The sequence below is a fragment of the Drosophila sulfurigaster genome, chromosome 2L (assembly GCF_023558435.1).
Source record: "Drosophila sulfurigaster albostrigata strain 15112-1811.04 chromosome 2L, ASM2355843v2, whole genome shotgun sequence".
Lineage (NCBI taxonomy): Eukaryota > Metazoa > Arthropoda > Insecta > Diptera > Drosophilidae > Drosophila > Drosophila sulfurigaster.
The window spans coordinates 28,145,161-28,169,577 of NC_084881.1; the positions used below are offsets into that span (position 1 = coordinate 28,145,161).

Genomic DNA, 24,417 nt, shown 5'->3' on the forward strand with positions numbered 1-24,417 from the left:
GGGCTCATTAATTTCGCTTGTTAACATTTGCAGTTAACAAAATTTCGTAGCGAAATTGCCAGACGCATTGCGATGTAAAATTATTTGAATAAAATGCCAATGAGCAGCTGAAAAATAAAAACATTTGCATGGCTTTCACTGCGAATACGAAATGAAAATGAAAAATGTAAAATGAAATGAAATGTAGATGGAAATGGAAATTTGTCGCAAATTACTTTCACTCGTCTCGAATTACAGAGACAGCAATCGGAAGTGGCGTTTTTGTTGTTGACAGAATCCTTTCACTCGATCTGCCCCCGCTCTTCACCCCTTCTCCAGCAACCCGCTGCTGCTGTTTGCAACTCCAATGTTTGCATGTCAAATTAAATTTCTATACAAATAGAGGCAGCTGCCTTCGACAGCGACCCGCAGCCAATGTAAAAGTGAAAGGCTGAGGAGGATATGAAACTATTTTGAAGGAATATATGTATTCCATATGACTCTGGACCGCCTTTAATGATGATAAATGCGACGCTCAAGTTCCGCCACATTTAGCGACAAAATATTTTCCAAAAATCAGCGTCTCACTTGAAAAATTCGAAGCGTGCAAGCGAGACAGCAATAGAGTGTAACCCTAACACGCCGATTGGGTTACACAACAACAACGATAAAGAGGGCGCAGGATGAAGGACGAAGGACGCATGCGCAGCACGCTCGACGCATCCTTTCGACAACGTGTCAAAGGTGCGTTGCGCACGCGCTGAGTTTTGATTTTGATTTTTTTGTCGATGTTCCTCTTCTTTTATTGTATTTTTTATTGACTCGCCCCTCTGTCTCTGCAGAATTTTTGGCTGCGTGATGCGCACAATGATATCGCAGCGAATAAAAAAAAATGTTAACTAGTAATACGAATATTCTATGCTACTTTGTAGTCCCATCAAACCGCACCCCTTTTGCCCACATCCACCTTAATACCTTGTATGTTGCCATTTTGCAACGATCCATTCTTCGATTCTCATTTTTTTGCTTATCACATTTTTTAAAAAGCAAAGTTTTTGATAAATGCAAAATAGGGTTGAAAATTTCTAGTGTATGTTCATAGGCCATGCCCACATTTTATAACTCCCTTTCCACCCCTTTTTGTGGCCTAGGCAGCTGCAAACCAAAATTCACATTTTGCTTTGCGCGCGACTTTTTACTTAAAAAAAAGTGCGCAGAAATGGGAAAACTAATTGTATGAAAAAATGTGTGGAAAAAACTCGAAAATCGGCTTAAGTGACATTTAACCTCTTGATGTTGTTTTTCTTTTTGTAACGTAACGTATTTTTATGGTTGCCTGCATAACATCGCGAATATTCTTGGGAAAAATGCCCTTTAAATTGTCAGGAAATTGCACCAAAAAAATAAAAGTAATAAAAAATGTTGCGGGTTGGGTTATTGCAAAGAAAGAGTTGTAATTGCACATGAGAACTAGAGTGAAAATCTATTTTCTTTTTACCCAAAAATTCCCAAAAGAGGCAACGATGAGAAAGTGTTTTATCAGGGATAAAATTTAACGGTTATTTTCAGTTTCCATGTTTGTAAATTAAAAATTGATCGAGAGTACAGCGTATTTCAGAGTCGACTATAATTCCAGAACTTTCTCACTCACTACAAATGAACTACCGTTGTAAGCGCACAAAAGCTCTCAGCTGTCAAAGAATAAAAGCTCAGCTTCGCTGTTCTTTTAATGACTATATTTGCTGTATGCTGCTTAACGCTTCTTCTTTTGGTTTTATATGATGATTAAGCGGTAGTCAAACTAATTGTATATAATCTGTATTTAATATATTCAATTTTATAATGAAAATGATCATGGGTTAACGCCTTCAACTTACCCCCTTTCACACTGCCTCCCTCTCCCACATGTGGGAGAGCAGGCCATAATTATCGCATATTTCCAGCCCATTTTCACTTCATTTTAAATCACAAAAACAAACGCAACGCAACGGTGAATTTAAATCGAAATATAGATTAAATTAAATATATGTATTTACTATAAATTTACGCAATTATTGCCGTATTTTCCTCTACTTTGGCATTTGCTTTATTTGCGACGTGCAATTACAAAACGCACGAAACGAACACACAAAACCGAACCGAGGCAAAAACAAAAACACAAACACACACACACTCGCGTCACGAGCCGCTGCACCTGCGCATGCAAAACGCGTAAATAAGGCAGAAACGGAGACGAAGACGAGGAAAGACCGACTGAAGGTGCCTGGCACGAAATTTATGCAAACGAGCAGCGAAGTGTAGAAAGGCGTGTATTAAGTGAGAGAAGGAGACGGAGAGCGCAAAAACTTTGCAGACTGACGCCAACGCATCGCAAAATTAAATGCGCTAATTGTGCTGCGACGAAGTGGGGGAGCCAAAGAACGAAGAAGAAGAGTGAGTGATGGCGTATGCAAAAGCCTAAACTCATTCACGATTGCGTGTTGAGAGCACATTAAACAGAGCGCACAGAGAGTGATCCAGAGAGAGGGTCCCGCTATTTAAATGAGCTTTAAGCTTCGAAGTACTTGTGTTATGCTTGGCCTAACGACTTGGACATGCATTGGGCGGTCTGTGTCTCTGTATGTGTGTGTGTGTGTGTGTGTTTTGTTTTCGTTGCTACTGCTTTGTGTGCGCGCGACAAAAGAAGAAGATCAATGTGCATGCAATAAATTGTACTTACAAAAGAATAGCACAACAACAATAATAATCACTGTGCATTGCGTAGCCATATAGCGCTCCCTCTCTCTCTTTCTTATTCTTCTCTTACAATGTTACAGTTATGCCCGTTACGCAGCGGGTGCATTGCAACTGTTCCAAACTGTCTGACTCGGTGACTGACTGACTGTCTGTGAAAGAGCGAGACAAAAGCCAGAAATTGCACTTGGTTTGCATTGTCCTTACGCAAGCTGCTGTTCCCACGCTACGACGAAGAAGGGAGAACAAACACCTACTTTGATTTCTATGGATTTACACCTGGACAACGGAGAGAGGACACATTTTGATGTTGCAGGTTGGCCTTTTGATGTGCATCCTTCGATTCTCAATTCACTTCGACTGCTCCCGGTACTTAATTAAAACCCAGAACTGACATCAGATTTATGGCCCCTGCCAAGGCTGCTGCAATCTTTTTGGGTGGCACTTCCTCGTAATTGTTGCCACTTTGCTCACGAAAAATTCTATTTATATTCCTACTTCTATTCTTCTCCTCGACTCCCTCATCTGCACCTCTGTCAAACGGTAGAACATCTAATAATTTCATCGTCCTTATTACAATGCAATTCGTTTGCAGTTTTTTATGCTCGTGTTTTGTATCTTAGTGGCTTAGTGCCAAATGCGAAGCATTATCTTCCTATGTACCTTGCTTTATCCCTGCGCGGCGCGTTCTTAGAAGTTATCGATCTCAGGTTGCGCAACAGGCTCTGTTTTTGGATTTCAAGCCAGCGAACCGAGAAATTGGTCAGAAATACCGCAAATTTACTAACGAAACGATTTCGATTAAAAAACCAAGAAAAGATCGAAAGAATAGAGAGAGAGAGAGATGGATTAGTATAAGATAGATAAATATGGGACATATTTTGAAGATATCGGGTATTTAAAAAGATTATGGAATAGGACAATATTGTGGTAAAGATCAAAAAGATTGAAACCCTGTCAATATTGCAAATATTACTGAATTTGAGTGAATGAGCTATACTACACTATACTATATTATTATACTATACTATACTATATACTATACTATATATTGTACTATACTATACTATACTATACTATACTATACTATACTATACTATACTATACTATACTATACTATACTATACTATACTATACTATACTATACTATACTAAATAGTAATGTATAGTACTACTTTTTCTCGTGTATTTAAATTTTATTTAACTTTCTTCACCTTGGGCCTTAACTTATGCTTATCATTAACATAATATTGTTAATAAAAACTTCATAAAAATAAATATTCTAGAAAATAATCACAGTTCTAAGATTTTCTCACAGTTTCATTTCTATACTTGATTTTCTTTCTAAAATATTTTTCTTTTTCATTTAAATTCTATATATAAAATATTATTATATTTAATATGTTGAATGATTTTTAATTTCAAAATTTCTTTCCAATCTTCACAGCTTTTCTTTCCCCTTTTCCACACCTTTCTCAAGTTCTCTTCTTTGCTTACTTTACACAATGCATCTGAAAATTATTTCCATTTGAACTTCTATACTCGATTATAATTTCTATAAATATTTATTTCACTTTAATTCTAAATATAAAATAAAATTTTTATGATTCAATTTCTATACTCGATTTCTAAAATTATTTACTTCTTTTAAATTTTCTTTTTAAAATAGAATTTTAAGACTTCCAATCTTCACACCTTTTCTTACCCTCTTCCACACCTTTCTCAAATTCTTTTCTTTGCTTACTCTACACAATGCATATGAAAATTATTTCCATATGAACTGTTGCTTAAGCATTTTTCCCTCATTATGGGGGGTTATGCACTCGTTATGTCAGGCTTCAACGCCTTGCCATGAAAATACTTTTCAGCTTTACAGTTTTCCCAGCTAAACGGGACTCGGAACACGGGCCACATGCGGAGCCACTTTGAGCCACTTGAGCCAATGAAATGCTACCTTGACCTGGTTGATTTTTGAAGAGCTCTTTTTTGTTATCAGCATATTGCGTTGAGTTTGCGCATGGAGATTGTGTTGCCCCCTTTTTCACCCCCGGGGGAAATATTAAAATGAAATCCACACAGCGAGTGAATGCGTTTTTTTATTATGTAAATCAACCCCTTTTTTTATGTAAGCTAACGACACACAGGGGAGGCGTTTTTTTATGAGCAGCTTATTCAAATGGCCGACGAATCAGTCGTAAAAAAAGGGTTGCTGTGATTTTCCATATGACTTTTTGTTGTTGTTGTTGGGGTATTCATAATGTTGAGGCTTATGTAAATGTGGATGACAACCCTTTGAGTGGGTTATCGCTGATTGGTTCGTTGCATAATCTATTCAAATATGAAGCCCACTAACAAAATGGCGTATTTACAACTCAATCTCTTTCTCTTGCAGTTGGCAACTTTAAATTCGAGACGCTGTTGAAGAGTCAACAGAATGTGGCTAAAAGCGAAGCGTTAACGAGCTGTGAACAGAATGAGGAGTCACAGGATAACGAGGATGTTGACACAAATATGCGCGACGTCAGCGCAAATCACAGACACAGCGACAAGGACAATGGCAACTCCTTGCTGCAGTCAAGTGATGAATTTGTCGAACAGCAACAACAACAACAACAACTGCAACTTGGCAGCAACTGTGCAACGTTGCTGTCGCCTTTCAACTTGAAAACAGAACCCGAACTTTTGCAGCGGGAGGCAGAAGAAGATGAGCAGGAGGAACAGGATGAGGAGGAGAATGAACAGGAGCAAAAGGAAACACAGCAACAGGAGCTGACACTCTTTGAGCACTTCAGCAATGCCAGTGCCAAGGATGTGCGCGATTTGGAGCACTGCTTAAAGCTGCAGGACCAAAACGGTGAGCTCAATTTAAACTTCATATTGAGTAGAAATAAGAGCGAGTGCACTTAAGCAGATTTTGTATGGGTCTTTGATTTGTCTTCATCAAGTGCTTACTATAAAGCACTTCTAGATCTAGTCAAAGTAAATGAAAAGATAATCGGAAATATATGAAACGTTTTGTCGGATATCATATTAGACATGTGTACATCATTTCATTCCTACATCACATACAAGAAATATATTAAAATTTCTTATAGAAATTTTGTATAGAAAAGTATAATTTATTTCTTAAAAATACACATCAAATACTTATTTGATATACAGCTGTAAACGTTAAAATAGCAGTGTGACAGAAAAAACCTAAAACAATTTTTTGCATATTCTTTTTTGATAGTTGATCGCTTGGAGATAAGAAACAAGACTGTTAGATTTGTTGTACTTCTGTATGTGATAGGAAATCTTCTTTTAAAAGTTATCTTTATAAAATGATACCTTATAGAAGAATGAAATCAGAGATTAAGTGTGTTAAAGAGACAAAAGAGTAATGTTCAAACATTTAAAACGTATAAAGAACTATATTTTATGTTAAATTCAAATGTTCAATATGTGGGGGGAATGTTTAAACCAAGAAATGAAACTAAATATCCTAATAGTTCCATTTCCACACTTGATTTTCATTTCTAAAAATGTTGATTTGAATGAATTTGAATTATTTAATAATATTTGTTTTTTTTTTGTTTTTTAATTGATAAGTTCTATATATGTGGCGGAATGTATAAACCACATTGATTAATTTATTAATTTCAGATCTTCCGGAAGTATTACTAAATTTTTGAATTGAATCAGAATTCTTTATTTAAATTCCTATTTTCCAAACATTAATTTGCCTACCTTAAGTGCTGGCTTATTTAATCTTTTCATCCCATTCTCAAAATTTTGAATTGAATCAGAATTCTACATTCAAATTCCTATATTCCATATATTTATTTTCCTACTTTTGTCTCTACTATATTTAAAAGAAATTTTTTCATTCCGCACTCAAATTATTACATTGAATCAGAATTCTAAATTTAAATTCCTATTTTCCATACATTAATTTATTTCTTTTCTTTTCATCATGCCCTCAAATTTTTGTATTGAATCCGAATTCTATATTCAGAATTCCTAATTTCCATATATTTATTTATCTACTTTAGTCTCTAGCGCATTTAATAGACATCCTTTCATTCCACCCTCAACAAAAATTCCTCTGAAAACAATTTTAGCGATAAAAATCGAATTTTTGCTCCAAAATATTTGTCAATGGGGTGTTAAGCACCCCTTTGGCTCTCCTTTGTTTGCCAAACTCACCCCCTCAGTGCGATTGTGTGTGTGTATTAATTAAATTTGTCCGTCAGCTTAATCGGCCGTTAAGCATCTTAAACCCGGTCACAATTTTGCTGAAAACTCCCGCAAAATGCCGAACTCAAGTTACATTTTATTAGTTTGTTAGAAGTTGGATAGTTTTTGGTAGTTAAGAGGGTGGTTCCTATGGGCAAAGTTGTTGCAGCTTGTCGAGGAATATTTTATTTCGTATTTGGCGCGAGTTTTGCCCAAAAATTATGCATGATGTTGTGCCTCATTTTTCAGAGTACTCGACTTGGGTTTTTTATTGCATCCTTGAATTTCTTTTGCCTACACAAACATATCTCGAATGACGATTTTAATTCGCCTTTGTCTGGTAACATGATGAAGCATCGATCGCATTGACGACGATGACATTCAATGACGTCGAGCGTTTTATTTATGTCCTTTCTAGATTTCTGTTTTCTATTTAGTTTTTTTTTGGGTAAAAAACGACTCAAATCAATTGCGTTGCCTCTCGATAAGGAAATATTCTTTAACAAAGAAAGGTAACGAGCCACAAAAAATAGTAAAAAGGAAGAAGAGAAATAGAAGAAAACACGTTACGGTTTACGGTATTTTGCGTGCATTTGACACCCCAGCTACAAGGACAATCAAAGGCAAAGGCAAAGGCGGAGGCAAAGGACATTCTCAGGTAGTCGAACTTATCGTATGCATATGCGGGGCCGCCTTGTTGCAACAACCCCAACTCTGTAGTTTTTCTTTAGCGTTTTTCTTCCGCTTTTTTATGCAATTTTTAGCATGAAAATTTACCCAACTTTTCTTCCACGGGGTGGTTTTTTTTTTCTTCTTTTTTAGGGAACTTTCTTCGATTTATTTTCTCTCTTTTTAATTGCGTCTTTGATGCAACGGTATTTGATTTATTTTTGCAGCTTCTCAAAATTTATGGACAATTTTTTTCGCTTAGTTTTCCCACGAGTTTTAGGGCAAAAAAAACGAAAATCTTTTTTGGCAAATCTTGACTTGATTATGAAGCGTTGTCTATGGATACATTTTAGGATTAAAGACGCAACTATTGTGGGAAATTCTTGAAAATTTTGTCATCGCAATGATAGTAGATGAGCAACCACATCCTGATTAGCTGATAAGAAGAAATCACTTGATCATTCTGTTTTCATTTTCCATTTTTGTTCCTTTCACCTTTATGGCCACTAAAATGAAAAGCCACAAGAACAAACCCACAAAGCACCTCTCGAAATACTCAAAATACCTGCATGTGCCAAGGCCTTGCTCACTTTATGACTTCATTACGCATTTCACTTTTAGTTGCGAGTGTTTTTCTTTTCCCAAACGAAATTTTACAACTAACAGAAGAAGAACAAACTATTTATTTACCAAGTACACACGCACATTTCCACATTTCCCTTTCGACCTTTTCTCATTTATTTAGTTGTAGTTTCAATTTCAATTTCATTTTCAGTTGATTTTTTTCATATTTTCCGGCTGCCCCAATAAAAAATCTAAACTCTTCCACTCGCTAGTTTTTATGATCTTTTGCCTACATTGACTTAAGTAATTCTCGGCAATGAGTGAAACGTTTACGATTACGCTGATCGAGGTCGGAGGCAAGGACGTTCCCAGTTCCCAGTTCCAAAAGAGTTACAAACATATCTTCTTTTTATGGGCACGCACAGTAGGCCAGGCCAAGTGCGAACCGAACTGGCAGCAAATAAAAAAGTCAAACGGTTCAGTCACTAAGTCAAAGTGTTGACCCGCGAAGTCTTCTTTTTTAGCAAGTCCTTGTGAACGTGAGAGAGTGAGAGAGAGAGAGTGGGAAAGTAGCTCAGAACCAGTAGCCAATTGATGGCAAAGACAGTCGAAGGTCTAATTAACATGTAGGACCAAGCACAGGATGCTGCTGCTCGTTCCAGGTTATAAAGAAGTCCAGGGTATCTAAATTTTTTATGATTTACGTGGAAATCGCCGCAATTTACAGCCCCAGAGCGCGGCTCTTGACTGTCTTGTGTCTGTGTCTTACGAGTGTGTGTGTGCATCGTAAAAAATGCAAGCCAGCGCAAAAACTAAACCGTAAAAAAGCAAAGAAGTCGTGTGGGAGATACCCTGTAAAAAGTGAAGCTCACACGGAGAGAAACAAATCTAGAATGAACAAATTTTGAATTACGATTTTTTTAAATAATTTTTTTAGTCTGAAACAATCCTAAATCTAAATCTACTTTTGAAATTATGGTTTTTAGGTTGAAACAATCTTAAATCAAGATTTGTATGCTAAATTTGCATTTTAAGATTAAAAACCTGCAAAATTTAAATGAACTGATATTGCGATTTACAGAATACAATTATTTTTTTAATTATGTAATGTACTTCCCAAAAAATGTACAACTTTTTAAAGCAAATTTCTAACACAAAGATATAGTATTAATTGTCGATCAATTATCATGAAATTTTCTAAATATTTTAGCGGGAATAGGAAATATTTTTAATACTCGTATAAAACTGAAATACGTAGCTTACATCATTGTAGCTGATATTGTCTATTAAATTTTCCCGAAAATTTTGTATTATTTTTAGACCGATTATCAGAAAATGAATAGAATATGTAGCTAATATCTTATTACATCGATTTACCGACTTTTAGTTCTTAAAGGAAACCAGCAAATATTGTTTGTAGACATATAACAATGAAATTCGAAAAATATATAGTCCAGATTTATCTAATATTATTCGTCGTGCGATTATAATGAAGTTTTTCTGAATATTTAAAATTGTTTTGTGAAATTCTTCAATATTATTTATAGACCGATTATCATGAAATTAATAAAATATATAGCTAACACATTTATACATCTTTATATCAAGTTATAGATCTTTAGCTTTAGCTTTTAGTTTTTCCTCAATATAACAACAAAGTTCACTTAAGAAATATTCCCTTCATATTCATATTTGACTTTGCTACTCTCTCACTCAAAACTCATCGCAATTTACAGGGTATCCTAACTATCTCATGCAGTTCAAGTACCACAAATCCCAAGATCTATGCTCTCTATAGGTGGTTATCGCTAACGGAAACGTTGCGCCTTTTGGGCGTTAAACGCTTTGCCAGGACAAATGGACTTGTACAATTTTTTTTGTGTGTGCTGCCAGTTTACCTGGTCCAACTGACAACTACCGACTTTTTATGACTTTGTAACAATTTTTTATGATTTTTTTTGCTGTGCCTCTTTTACCTGCTTGCAGCGCATGTTTTTTATACATATCAGGAAAGATTTTTTTTATATTTTATTTATGTATTTATTTCTTCTGGTCACCTTGGAATTTGACTTTTCGTTATAATTTGCTTGTTTTTCTTTACTACTATACATATTTTTGTGTTTTGGTTTGTTGCAAGTTTTCTTAGAATGTGGAAAATTAAAAGGGAAAACAGATTTCTAGAATGGTTTTCATTTTTTACGATGTGAGTTCAGAAGTCAAAAAGTTGTAGAGCGACAAATAAAATAAATTATTAACTGCTTAATTAAAAGAGATCAGATTTGAATTCTTTTGTGTAAGAGTAATTTATTTTTTTTTTTAACTTTAATCAAGAATTTTATTAGTTATTTTAGAGTTTAGATTTTAAATTCGAAAAGATTATTTATGTTCAAATATTCATTATGACATTCTTAGTTCTTTTTATTATTAGAAATCCGATTTTAAACATGAAATTGGATTATAATATTGAAATAAATATTAACTGTTGCATTTTCTCATAATTTTTATTGACTGCATGTTATATAAATAAAATAAAATCCTAAACAAATCATAATAATAAACGAAGTGGCAAAGGAAAATCATAAAAGTCTCAGCGGCAGCAACAGCGAAGCAAAGTGGGTGGTGAATGGGAGAGAATGAAGAGAGAGAGAGGAGAGTGGGAGGATGGCAGTCTGCATACAGCACATTTGTGCATAAATGAATGGCAAATAAATGCGAAAACAACAACAAGAATAAGCAGCGAAAGAAGAGGAAGACTAGCAGCAATAGAACAAAGCGCAAAGCGTCGACGACAATGGCACATGAAGCTGCTGCTGCTGCCTTTGCTGCTGCTGCAGTCAACGTCGACGCAGCTTTAAAATATTTTTACATAGCTCACACAAACACACACACACTCAGACATCGACGCACACGCGCAAGTTTTGAGTTAGTATTTTTGAAGCGTGTGCGCCAATCATAAAATAATATGCATACACATACACACACGCAGCGCAGTCGACGCCAACGCCATTTGAAAGCTAAATTTAAATTTTAAGCCACACCCCAAACAAGCGCACGCATACTGCACACACACACACACACCTATACGATGACAATGGAGAGGCCAACGAATGCCGAGCCGAACAAACGAACGATGCCCCACAACCCAAACCCAAACACAACGCCCGAGACAAGACATTGTAGTAAAATTTTAAAACGTATAAAATGTTGGAGCAATCACACACAGTCACACTCATACACTCGCATATACGTGCTCACTCAAATGCATAACGCAGTCTCACTCACTACACACCAATACACTCAAATGCGCTCTCGCTCATTTCTCCTCTCCAGCGAATGAGATTGAATTGTGGAACGCGTTTCTAACAGGCATTCAAAGCCAGAACGGTAAATAATGAGCGTGCGCTCTAACACGCACACACACACACACATGTACTCAGCTCACTCACAGTCGCACTCACACAAGCATAGAGAGCAAGAGCGAGCGAGCGACAGAGAGAGAGAGAGACCAATGCTCTGCTTGGGCTTTCGGGCAATAAGCTCTGTCGGCTGTTCGCTCACACACACATACACGCACACACACACAGTGGCTCCCCCAGTTGGCGGTTTTTCGATCCAAGTTGCAGTTGCCGCGCCGACGTGAAACCAGTTAAACGCGTTGACTCCTCTGAAGCACATCGTGCAGCTCGTGTGTTTTTTATCAAGCTCCAATAAAACAAAAAAAAAAATCTGTAAAGCAAAAGCAAAGCACAGAACGCTCTTTTTTAAATACATATATACGCCCCACACGAGTACGAGACCCAAACAACCCTTACCGCTTTTTTTGGGGTGGCTAACAAGAAGAAGAAGAAGAAGAAGAAGAATAAGAGGAACAACAACAACACACACTCACAAAAAACCTTCCCCTGCCTTTTGTTTTTTTTGGGCGCAAAAACACAAATTTTCAACTCAAAACTCGCACTCAACAAAATACAGCAAAGTCAATGCCGGCTTAGGGAGTGTGGAAGGCATTGAGACGCAGGAGAAGAGAACGAAACAGAAAGAGAGAGAGAGAGAGAGAAAGATTGAGAGCAGTGAACGCAAGGCAGACAAAGACAACGTGCATAGACTGCTTGTACTACCGGCAGCATATATCGTCATCATCATCATTGCCATCATCATCATTATTGCCTACTACTGCTCGGTATCATCATTACCAGCAACAGCAGCAACAGCAGCAGCAACAAACTCAGCTCAAGCAGTCAGGCCTAGCGATTATCCGTTGAGAGTTGTCCTGCCGCATTGGATCGCTGTGTCGTTGTCAGTTTCATACGAAACACGAACGCGTTTGGACGCAGGCCGGCGCTATTACAACCAAGTATCAATAAAAGAAAATTCACACACACAAACACACATAGAAAATAAGAAAACTCTATTCGCAAGTGTTATGCGAACTCAAGTAGTGCAAGTGTTGTAAAAAAAAGCCCCCAACAAGAAACATTTCGGTGACAATTTGACAATTATTAAGTGCAACACACAACAAAACATACAACATATCCCAAGTATTATAAACAATAAATATTATATCTGCTGTTTCTGTGAAAATGGTTATGTCGGAGCTACGTTGGCACACCGCTAGTCCCGAGGATAATACAAATTCCTTGAAGCATGATTTGCTAAAGACTAACAACAACAGTGCCAGAGACGCCGTCCACCTCATGCAGAGTCGATGTAAGTTTCCTTTCAATAGTTCAATGTATTCTAAAAAGCAAGTGATTCAATTGCATCCCAAGTTGATTATAATTATATTTCAAATATGTTGTGGAAGTTTCTTATAATGAAAGCTTGCTTGAATAGACAACTTTTCAAATACTATATTCAAGTTTATTATATTTATAATATTATCTGCAAGTTTCTTATTATCAAAGGGAAACTAAACTTTCGCTTGAGAACATTTGTTGATTATTCTACAATTTGAATTTAAAGCTTTTTCAAATATTATACTATATTCAAGTTTACTATATCAACAAGTTTACAAAGTCAAAAATATTTTGAATTCATCTTATAGAGCACTTAAAGATAAGCATAAATACTCTATTTGATTTCCACTTCTATAGTCAACAATATTTTGCATTCATCTTATAGTGCTCTTAAAGATAATCATAAATACTATATATGATTTCAAGTTCTATAATATAGAAGATAATGGGAATCAAAGTTAGTTTTGATAGGCGTTAAATTATGCTGCTGGTTTTATGATGATGTCCAGGCAGCCATAACTATATAAGTTTTCTGTAAGCTCAAAAGGAGCTTTACGAATACTTCTTTATCTTATCGAGAAATATATTCTTAATGCTCAAACCATTTGCTTAATTTTTATATAACTATATTTATTGTTATAAGAATATATTTATGCAATACATAATTTGCTAATGGTTGAGATTTTGAAGTCTTTGTACAAACATTCTCTTTGCTTAAAACATTCTCTTTTTTCGTATAACTATTCTCATCATAATAAGAACATAATAATGTCAACTATTCTTTATATAATGTGCTAATGGTTAAACTTTTAAAGCTTTTTCTCCCGTTAACTTAATTATTATATTATAATTTATATTCTTAGTTCATCAAATTTTATATATATTTAATATTTTAGTCAAATTTGAACAATTGTTGAATGCATTAGCGCTTTTTTCTGTTTATAAAAGAAAAAGTGAATGACTCAATTCCTTAAAATATGCAACAAAGTCATAAAGAAGTCATCGAAAACCATTTTGCTAATCTATATCCAAGTCAATTTCATCAGAAGCTAAATTACCATTGACTCACTGAGTTCCGTTCGTATAAGAAAAAACCCCCTAAAGTCCAGTAAAGTCCAGTAAAGAAAGAATTAAATATATGCTCTACACTTAGGTGTCGTCTCACTATCAGAAATATCAGTTCCCTCCCAAAGCGACCCACTTAGGCAAAACACTTGTCGATCGAAGCAGAAAACTATAACTATGAATTGGATGGAGGGAATTACGAATGCAGTCCATAAAATGAAGTAAAATAAACGAAACGAAAAGCGTATTTATTGAAGACGCATTTCTTGCACAACGCAAATGACCATGTATTCAATTTAGTTAGCTTATCAATCTGGTTGTAAATGAAGTTGTCTAACACTGGGGCAGCGGAGAAACGTATATTCGTATTATATGTAGCTAATGGGGTCTTGAATAACCGATAATTTATTGCTTTAATGAGCTGTACTTTCGATAGTTCCAATTGATAGAGAGATACGTAGATAGAGATTTTCAAGAGCTCTACAGCTAATGGCGCAAGCTCTTGAGTTGATTTTATATAAGTCTCTAGCCATCTCGCTCTCTCGTTGACCACAGAGCGATAGCCTATAGCTTGTACTATATAGTAAGTAGTAAGAAGTGTATGTCTCATGATTTCCATATACTCTTATCGCATCTTGATACTTTGGCGTGCTTATCTGGGACACCTGCACGAAAAACGAAAAAAAAGTGTTGAACCAGAATTCTGGGTAAACAAATTTCGTCATAGCTGGTCGAGTTTTTTAGTAGTTTTTATTTCGTTTTTCTTTTCTTTTCTGATTATAATAAATTAATCGATTGGTCGCTCGAACACGACAATAAGTTTTAAATTAATATACTTCGATTTATCTGCGCGGTGCGATTGACGACAATGTTTCGTCGGATTATTTTTAGTCAGTTGCAGGCAATGAGCTCATTACTCGGTTCTGATAACGAACGAAGGCAGTCGTTGATAAGGCGCAAAACAAGTTCGAACTGGTCAAGAAAGAGGGCGTGTATACAAGTATTATGGCCAATTCTTAGAAATGCCACAATAAACAGTTCGAACAATTTAACAATGCGCGTTAACTTTCGAGTATTTTGTGTGCAATCGACGCGGAAATCGACGACTTCCGTTTTAGCGCCTAAAAGCCGACTAAGCTCTTTACCACACTATCTGTGTCTCGCTCTCGCTCTCTTCACACACACTCCCGTTCTCTGTCTGTCTGCGCTTTGTTTTGCTACGAAAATTCATACACACAAGCACACGCAGTCATCATTATTTCGGGGGTCAAGAGTTCAAGACACGCAGCTTCCGACGCCGCCAAAGCAGCGACCACAAAAGCAACAACAACAACGACGACGACGACTCAATCGATAGCCAGTCTGCGCACGTGATGTCCACACACACACACACTCTCACACACACACTAGTTCCTTTCCCCCAACTCCCTCGCACAGCTGTCGAGGTCATTGACTAATTGTGCAAAAGTATCTCCCGCTGAGCGAATTTTCGTTGAGGGTGAAAACTTGTGGTTTTTGCATTTCGCTAGCAATTGTAAAAATTATTTTTGGGAAATTTTCATTTTCATTTCCCTCTTGTGGCGGGGGTGACTTTTCCCCACACACACACACAAACATGTTACATAATTTATGTGGCATTTTAACGCATTTTTCGAAAAATTAGTTTGCTTCGGCGACGCCTTAAGTGCTGCTCCATGATTGGGTTACGATTGCAACTGGCAGCAGGCAGCAGGCAGCAAGCCATATGCCACACATTCTGTTCTGAGATCGTGCCACACTTGAGTTTTGTCGTGTGGCAGCAACAACAACATATTGCCGCTTAATTAGCTCGAGAAAAGTGTGCCATAAGTTGCCTAAAGAGTGTGAACTAGAACTCAAAGGATTGCGCTACTTCTGTATTTATTATCTCTCTGGGGAAACAACCCAATAATTCTCAGTAGTATATCACTCAGACTTTTGGCAGATAAAGCCATTGCTGGAATGTGTCAGCAAAAAAACAAAAGAACACTTATATTATGTAAAATACACAATCTTCAATTTTTATTGCCAACAATTATGGGTATTCCCCGATCCCTGTCAACTGATTTTTAGCTTGATTGGCGCAGATTAAGTTTGTAATCACTTGATAATGCCCCAGCATTAAAGCACTTCAAGTTTGCATATAAATAACATAAATAAATAATTTAAAGATTGCTCGACTTACACATAAATTAATGGCCAAATAGGAAGCTAAAAATAAAAAGAAAATTGTGAAATTAATATAATTATTTAAGAGTTGAAATGAAATAAATGACATAGAAATATAAAAATTATGAGTAAAAAATGTAATTAAAATAGAGAAGTAATAGCAGAAATTAATATAATGACATAAAATAATAAAATCTACTAGAAAAAGATGGTATTAATATAATGATTTAATATTTGAAATGGAGCAGCAACAAAATTAGTTAGAAATATAAAATTATGATTGAAAAATATTGTCAAAATCGTCTACAAAAAATTATGATTTAATAGTTGAAAAAGAGCAGCAAATAAATTACATAGAAACATAAAAATTGTGATTGAAAAATATTAAAATAGAGTAGAAAAAGATCAATTTAATATTTAAAATGGAGCAGCAAAAAACTTATTTAAAAATATTAAAACAATATGATTTGAAATATTCAAATATTTATATAATAGAGTAGAGCTAAATAATTGTAAAGAAGACTTCAAATATTTCCCAATTAGTCATTAATAACTTTGCTTTTCTGCTGCTTAAACCTTTTTCTTACTTTGTAACTGAGCAAAGAGTTGCATGCCACAAACTATTCATAGCTTAGTTCAGTTTGTTGCCACAAAACTCATAAATTAGCCAAAGTCGCCTTCGCTGAGGACGCGCCTTGATAGCCGCTCATAAAATGCAACTCCAAGTACAAAAATTTCAAATTCAAATTGAACCCAAGCAGCAGGAACAGACGAGATCCAGGTGTTCCCTTAGCGAGCGTCATAAAAATATCCTTTTATGCAGCAGCGTGTCCTGTCTGCAGCCATTTGGTCAGTTAGCTACAAATGTATCGATATCGATTTTGGGGGGCGAAAAGTTGTGCATTTCTTGGTATTTTGTTCGTACTTTTCTTAAATTGTGCCCAGTTTATGCTTGCTACGTGTTGTCGTGTGTTGCCCTCAAGTGGCGGCAACTTTGCTAAATGCAACTGCTGCTTTAAGTGCATTGAATTTAGCGATCTTGTGGTATATCCTCTTGACTCCATTTCCAACTCTCTCTTTACGATTCTTTCTTCTTTGAAGTGCATCTTACTTTAGCGATCTTGTGGTATAGTCTTTAGACTCCATTTCCAACTCTCTCTTTACGATTGTTTCTTCTTTGAAGTGCATTAAGTAAAGTTCTTTTACTTTAGCAATCTTGTGGTATATCCTCTTGAATCCATTTCTAACTCTCTCTTTCCGATTCTTTCTCTTTGCAGATATCAGTCGTCTGTCGCGTTCGCCATCGCCGCTGCAATCGAACGGTAAGTGCTCTATGAATATTATTTCAGACTAGACTACTTTCGAGTCCATTAGCGCATCAGCTGTTGTCCGAGTGCATCGGAAACCCATTGGCTAAGATTTACGATTTGTCCATTTTGAAAATGCGTATATAACACATATTTTTTTTGGGTCCACGAAACATCTGCCGTGGCATCAGTTTCACAATAAACAGAGAACGAAATAGAGAAAGAGAGAGAGAGAGAGAGAAGTTGTCAGCAACCCCTTGATGTGTGTTTTGAGGCCTAGGCACTCGCTGGCCACGCGCTGTGAGTAAGGGTTATAGGGATTGGGAATAGGGATAGGTATAGAACTAAATGTGCGAGGGGTTAAATATAGACTAGGGGTAAGAATACGAGGGAGTGGGGGTTGCAGAGCTACAATGGCTGTCAAAACTTTTGTCGCCGTGATTGAGGGAAACTAGGGAAAACGGGTGTATCTTTAAGTTGATTTTGATGTCTTCTTAAATGCTTCTGCGAGTGTGTAAGAAGTGTGTTTGGAATGTGTGTCTGTGTGTGTGTGTGGCTTAACAGCTTCTTAAGTAGTTCTCGCCTGATTGCATTAGGTGACAATTGTCGTGTTATTGCGGGGCGTAGCTAATTGAGGTTTGCTTTTTAAGAGGGCGCTCTAATTGTTAAACCGTAAGAAATAGTTTGGCTTTGACTTTACTACTTGTATTATAAATGTAACTCTTACTTTATCCCAGCTTATTATTATTCATAACTCGTTATGGTGCCTTGAAACTGCGTAAAATTTGCAATTCACACTTTACAAATTTCATGGCAACATCATCATCATAATCAAGTCGATTCGTATTGAGTTCTTGGTTCACGCCCACGTTCCACGTGCCAAGAACTTCGTTAGTCACGGCCAGGACTTTGGTTCAGTCCAAGACAGTCCTTTTTGTGCCATAATAGAACCTTTTTTTTTCTCTTGGCCTCCTTGCTTTTATATTATTGACAGCATTTCGCTTGATTTGAATTCGCACATGTCTGCGTGTGTGTGTGCGCGTGTGTGTGGGGGGAAGGGGGAAGGCAGCCGGACACAGTTGCTGTGATTTCTTTCACATGAGCTGAGCTCCCCCGTTGAACACATATTTACATATATTTTATGCAAAAATTATGCCGTTATGCACGAGTGTGGGAAGTCAAACTGACCATTTGCCTTTTTTATTGGCTGCCCAAATGCTCAGAGGCGTCTCAATAGAGGGGACTAACCTCAAGTAACTCGACTGTTAATAATAGAAATGGAAAAATATGAATGAATTTCAAACTAAGACAAGTCTAGACGCTAAATTATAACAATTCTAATAAACCAAGTCGATCTATAAGCAAACTAACTATAGTAACTCAGCAACTACTTAAGTTGTGCATATCAAGTTAATGTCTTAGTAAAGTGTGACATTTTAAAAGATTTTTTAGATGATCCTTAGCAACTACTCAACTATTGTAACTCAGCTGTTACTAAAGGTAGCCTTATGAAATTTTGTACGTTACACCTACAACTTAAGAATAGACTTCTAAGAGTCTGTCCAGCTTAAAAGTACTATCCTGACCACTTTCCCAACTATTGTACTCAGCTGTTACTAAAGGTAGCCTTATGAAATTTTGTATGCCACTTATACAACTTAAGAATAGACTTCTAAAAGTCTTTCCAGCTTAAAAGCACTATCCCCAACAGTTGCCCAACTATTGTAACTCAGCTGTTAGTGAACGTATTCATTGGCAATTTGTTCCGTCTATTACTCCCACTATTGGGAAACAGTTTTCGCCTACGCCTCTGACCGGAGGTCTTCACACAACACATACAAATCGAATTTGCACATCATCTGAATACCAAATGGCCGCACGTAGCCGCAGCGCATATAAGAAAACAAAATTTGAGTCTCTCCGAAGCCGAAGGATGATGATGAGAATATGGCTGGACCATGTGGGGCAACCACTTGGGCGAATAAGTCATCAAATTCACGTAGCATCAACCACCAACCAAGCAAAAACCTGAACCACACATCTCTCCACAACTCCAGAACTCATAAAGTAGCCACAGCAAACATATGCAAAAATTTTGTGTGGGTCTCTGCAACGGACACAGCTGACCGAACGTCGATGGGAAAATGAGAAATGGGAAATGCGAAATACGAAATGGAAATGCCACAATTGAGATTTCAAGTAGAATGAGAGCACTTCAAAGGGGGCTGCTTTGAAAAGGGTTTAAGGCTAGCTCAACTTTTGATTGCCAGCTTTGAAGAGAGGGTGGCACAACATCAACAACAACAACAGCAACATCAACAACACAAAAATGAGCTGCGACGCATTTAAATATTATTGCAAATCAATTGACAGAGAGTAAAGACACCCTGACCGCTCTCTCTCTTCACTTTCCTTTGTGCAAATAAAATGCATACAAATAGCAAATTTATACAAATCGTTTGGCCAAAAGCATTTGAAATGCTAAAATGGCACTTAAAAGCAGCCAAAATGAAAAGAAAACACGACAAATCCATTTGATGTACCAAGCTTGTGTGTGTGTGTGTGTGCAAAGGTGAAACTAACTATGTAAACTAACAGTTTGGCAAGGCTACGCTTTGGCATAATATGAGCTAACAGCATTCGCCCACCCTTTCTCTTATTTTTCTTATTTTCGTGTGTGTGGTCCACGTGTGGAAAGCCTTTCACCCAAAAGCGCAACCGACTATGAAATTGAAACAAAATTATGCAAACGTATGCGTTCTGTATGCTAAAGTTATGCAAAGGACAAACGCTTGATAAACTTAAACAGGCTGGACGATGTATTTAATTTAGCATTAACTGAAAGGTTTTTGGGGGTTCCTAATATTTCGTATCAGCTGTGCATTTTATAAAAGCGGTTCACTTAACTGTTTTTATAATATTTGTATACAATTTCATAAGGCTACGTCAAATAATAATGGGAGTAATCGACGTACAAAATTTCATAAGTCTACCTTGAGTAACAGCTGAGTTACAATAGTTCAGTAATAGTAATAGGATAGTACTTTTCGTCCAAAAAGTAGTTTAAAACTTTACACTTTGATATAATTACATTTCATATTTAAACCGTTTCTTATTGGCAAACTTTTCTAGAAATTTCAGATAATTTCAAGGATTAATTATTCAGATCGACGTTTTTTGATAAGAATATTTACATTAACATTTAGTGAAGTAAAAAAAAGACGTTCTGATCCATGTCTCTGTCTTCTCCTCAATAGATTATCATTAGTTTAGTTAACATTAACATTTAGTGTAATAAGAAAATCATATCAATGAATCATAGTTATCTTATTTACTAGTAAATTTTCCCACTATATTATTCGTTCTCTAAGTCTTCCCTTTAATAAGTTATTCTATATTTCCCTCACAACAGTATTTCTACAACATTTCCATATTTCTTCTATTTTAATTCACAGCTTCAGATTGCGATGACAACAACTCGAGTGTGGGCACTTCCAGCGATCGCTGTCGTTCGCCCTTGAGCCCCGCCTTGTTGCTGACACAGCAGCAGGCCAAGCGACAACTGCTGTCGATGCCACATCCGGCTCACCACCACAATCATCTTCATCACCAACAGCAACAACAGCAGCTGCACCACAACAACCATCACAACCATCATCAGGTGTACAAAATGGAGCAGCCCGATGAGGATTACGACGATGCCAATGGCGGCGCTTTGAACTTGACCAGCGACAATTCACGTCACAGCACACAATCGCCCTCGAATTCGGTGAAATCAGCGCTTGCTGCATCGCCGCCCAGCGCTGAGTTGCATCATGCGCCGTCGCCGGTGGCGCCAATGATCTCGCCTGTGCTGCCGCCCACAGTGGCCACGCCCACACCCACCTCAATGGCAGCAGCAGCAGCGGCGGCAGCAGCTGTAGCCACCACTGTGGCAAGTGGCATGCAACCAATGCTCGCGTTGCCGGGACTCTCTTCGCCTCAGGCACAATTCGCTGCCGCTGGCTTGGGTCTCAATAATCCGCTTTTGGCTGGTTCCATTTCGCCGCAGGATTTCGCCCAACTGCAGCAGTTGTTGCAACAGCGTCAAGTGGCATTGCAACAGCAGTTCAACAGCTACATGGAACTGCTGCGCAGTGGATCGTTGGGTTTGGCGCAAGATGATCCGGCGTTGAACACTCAAGTGGCAGCCGCACAGTTCCTCATGCAGAGTCAGTTGCAAGCGTTGGCTCAGGCCACGCAACAGTTGCAGGCGCTGCAGAAGCAACAGCAACGTCAGCAGGAGCAACTCCAAGAGTCGCTCTCCCTCTGCAAGTCGCCGCTGTTGCAACCACGCAGCTCGACGCCTCACGCTCGCAGTCCTCCAGCTGCTATCGCTGTGGCTGCTGCTGTTCACAGTCCGGCCAGCTCGCCACATTTGCATCATCCTCTGCAGATAACGCCGCCCAATTCGGCAACCAGTCTGAAGCTCAGCGGCATGTTGACTCCTAGCACACCGACAAGTGGCACCCACAATCACAATCACAGTCAGAATTCGATCACAACGCCGCAGCCCAAGACGGTGGCAAGTGCAGCAGCTGCCCGAGCTGCAGGGGAACCTTCGCCTGAAGAAACCACCGATCTGGAGGAACTCGAACAGTTTGCCAAGACCTTTAAGCAACGTCGCATCAAACTGGGTTTCACCCAGGGTGATGTGGGATTGGCCATGGGCAAACTTTATGGCAATGACTTTTCGCAGACGACAATCTCGCGCTTCGAGGCGCTCAATCTGAGCTTCAAGAACATGTGCAAACTGAAGCCGTTGCTGCAAAAGTGGCTCGACGATGCCGATCGCACCATCCAAGCCACCGGCGGAGTCTTTGATCCGGCTGCGTTGCAGGCCACGGTCAGCACTCCAGAGATCATTGGCCGTCGTCGCAAGAAGCGCACTTCTATTGAGACCACAATTCGTGGTGCTCTCGAGAAGGCTTTCATGGCCAACCAGAAGCCCACCTCCGAGGAGATTAGTCAACTGGCTGATCGCCTCGGCATGGAGAAGGAAGTGGTGCGTGTTTGGTTCTGCAATCGCCGGCAGAAGGAGAAACGCATCAATCCCTCGCTCGACAGCCCAACGGGTGCCGATGATGACGAATCGTCCTACATGATGTCCTAAACAGTTGTGTAGGGAGAGCAAAAGTCGTAGATTGGGACATAGACAGTGCAATGGGCGCAAGGACACATAAAAATAGCAGCGCTCAGCTTAAATAACTACAAGCAGGTGTGTACAAGTTTTTAACAATATTTAATATTTATATTTAATAAGTATTTCTAAAAATGTAACTGCAAATAGCAAATTTCAATTCCTAAAGAATTAACTAAAAATCTAAAATATAAACTTAAAACTTTATGAAACAATCTTTTCGATAGAACTTATTTTCAAGTATCAAACACCGAAAAATTAAGAGACAAATTTAGATTAAAAAAGGATATCAGGAATCCAAAATATTTTAAATATTAATTTCATCTAGAAGTTAATTTCCAGTATCAAGAATTTTAATAAAAAAAGTTAATTAGTTCAAATACAAGAATCTACAAAATTTTAAATATAAATTTGATCTAAAAGTTATTTTTCAGTATCAAGAATTTTAATACATAAAAGTTAATTAGTTACAAAAAATGTTAAAAATCGATTTGATTTAAAAATGAGTTTCTAGTATCAAAACCTTTAACTGAAATCTAGTTCAACAAAGTTCATTATTAAAAGTTTAATTTACTTACGTTAGAGATTTTTAATAATTTTACAAAAACTGAAATTCACAACTACAATTTTCTATAAATTTATATTTATATTATTTATATATATAAACATATTATAAAATCCATTTACTAATTTCCATTTCTATTTTTTGCTCTTGTCTTGCAGGTTCAAAGTCGCAAACACATCAAATAGTAGTTTAATTCTTCACTATGATTCGGTTTCAACAGCCAATCACACACAACTAGACACACACACACACACATATACACCCACAACTACACACACACAACCATGTGGTTTGTTTATGTTAACTATTATTGGTATTTATTGTATTTAATTGTAATGACAGTTTGTAAGAGCAATGAAAAAGGGGAAAATTCCATCAAAAATTGCTGCTCAAGTGAACCGAAGAACTAGTTCCGCGGTTCACTTGAACACCAACATTTTATGGTGCAAATAAATTGAAGCAATCGTCTTGTGTGTGTGTTCGAGCACAAGGCAAGTGCTTTCAATTTGTAATTAAATGTCGCGTGCACTACATGGCGTATGATTAATGTTTAAGTACAGTCTAACCCAAGACGTCAACAAGAAAAGAGTCAAGTAAAACAGTTTCTAGCGAATACTTGTAATTTCACAAACTAAACAAAAAACAAAACTAACAAACATATTTTTAACTTTTTCATATTATCAACTTTTAAGCATATTTATTTTCTTCGTGAATACTGTGATAATCAATTGAATGATTTTTAATTTTAATTAAAACAAACAAATTAATAACAAGCAAAACAATTAGCATTACTTTAAATGTTGTATGGGCAAGTAACAAAAAAAACACTAAACAATATTTTACTTTACACTTAAATTAACTAAACAAAAAAACACACATTTGAATTTATCAAAAACACATTTGTAATTGTAAATTATAAAAAAAAAGAAAACAAAAATTACTAATAGTATTTTAAAGTGTATTAAAAGAAAAATAAAAAAAGACAGAAAAATCAATAAAAATTCAAAATAAATATCAAACAAAATACGAAGTTTCTATTTATTCTTGCAGCAATTTCAGGGAAATAAAATATGAGTATTTGACTTCGATGTGAATGGAAAACAGTCTGAAAGTCGACGGGCTTCCGTCTTCGAAATCCATTCATAAGCAGACAGACAACGCAGCTGATAAGAATCACGAAAAACAAAAATTATGAAAAATAACTAGCTCGAGTTG

At 37.0% G+C, this 24,417-nt stretch overlaps 1 protein-coding gene across 2 annotated transcripts in view; it reads left to right on the forward strand.

Moving 5' to 3' along the window:
• Positions 1 to 24,102, forward strand: part of LOC133842495 (protein nubbin) — a 54,457-nt gene extending 30,355 nt beyond the window's left edge. Inside the window, exons 3-6 of one of the 2 annotated variants that reach the window (XM_062275603.1) lie at positions 5,105 to 5,566; positions 17,429 to 17,473; positions 20,914 to 22,715; positions 23,361 to 24,102. In XM_062275603.1, the coding sequence (XP_062131587.1) occupies positions 5,105 to 5,566; positions 17,429 to 17,473; positions 20,914 to 22,610 (2,204 nt within the window). In that variant the 3' untranslated portion in view covers positions 22,611 to 22,715; positions 23,361 to 24,102. Of the gene's footprint in view, positions 1 to 5,104; positions 5,567 to 11,790; positions 12,871 to 17,428; positions 17,474 to 20,913; positions 22,716 to 23,360 lie in introns of those variants that run through there. The other variant, XM_062275610.1, reaches the window with a different exon arrangement.
• The last annotated feature ends 315 nt before the right edge of the window (positions 24,103 to 24,417 follow it).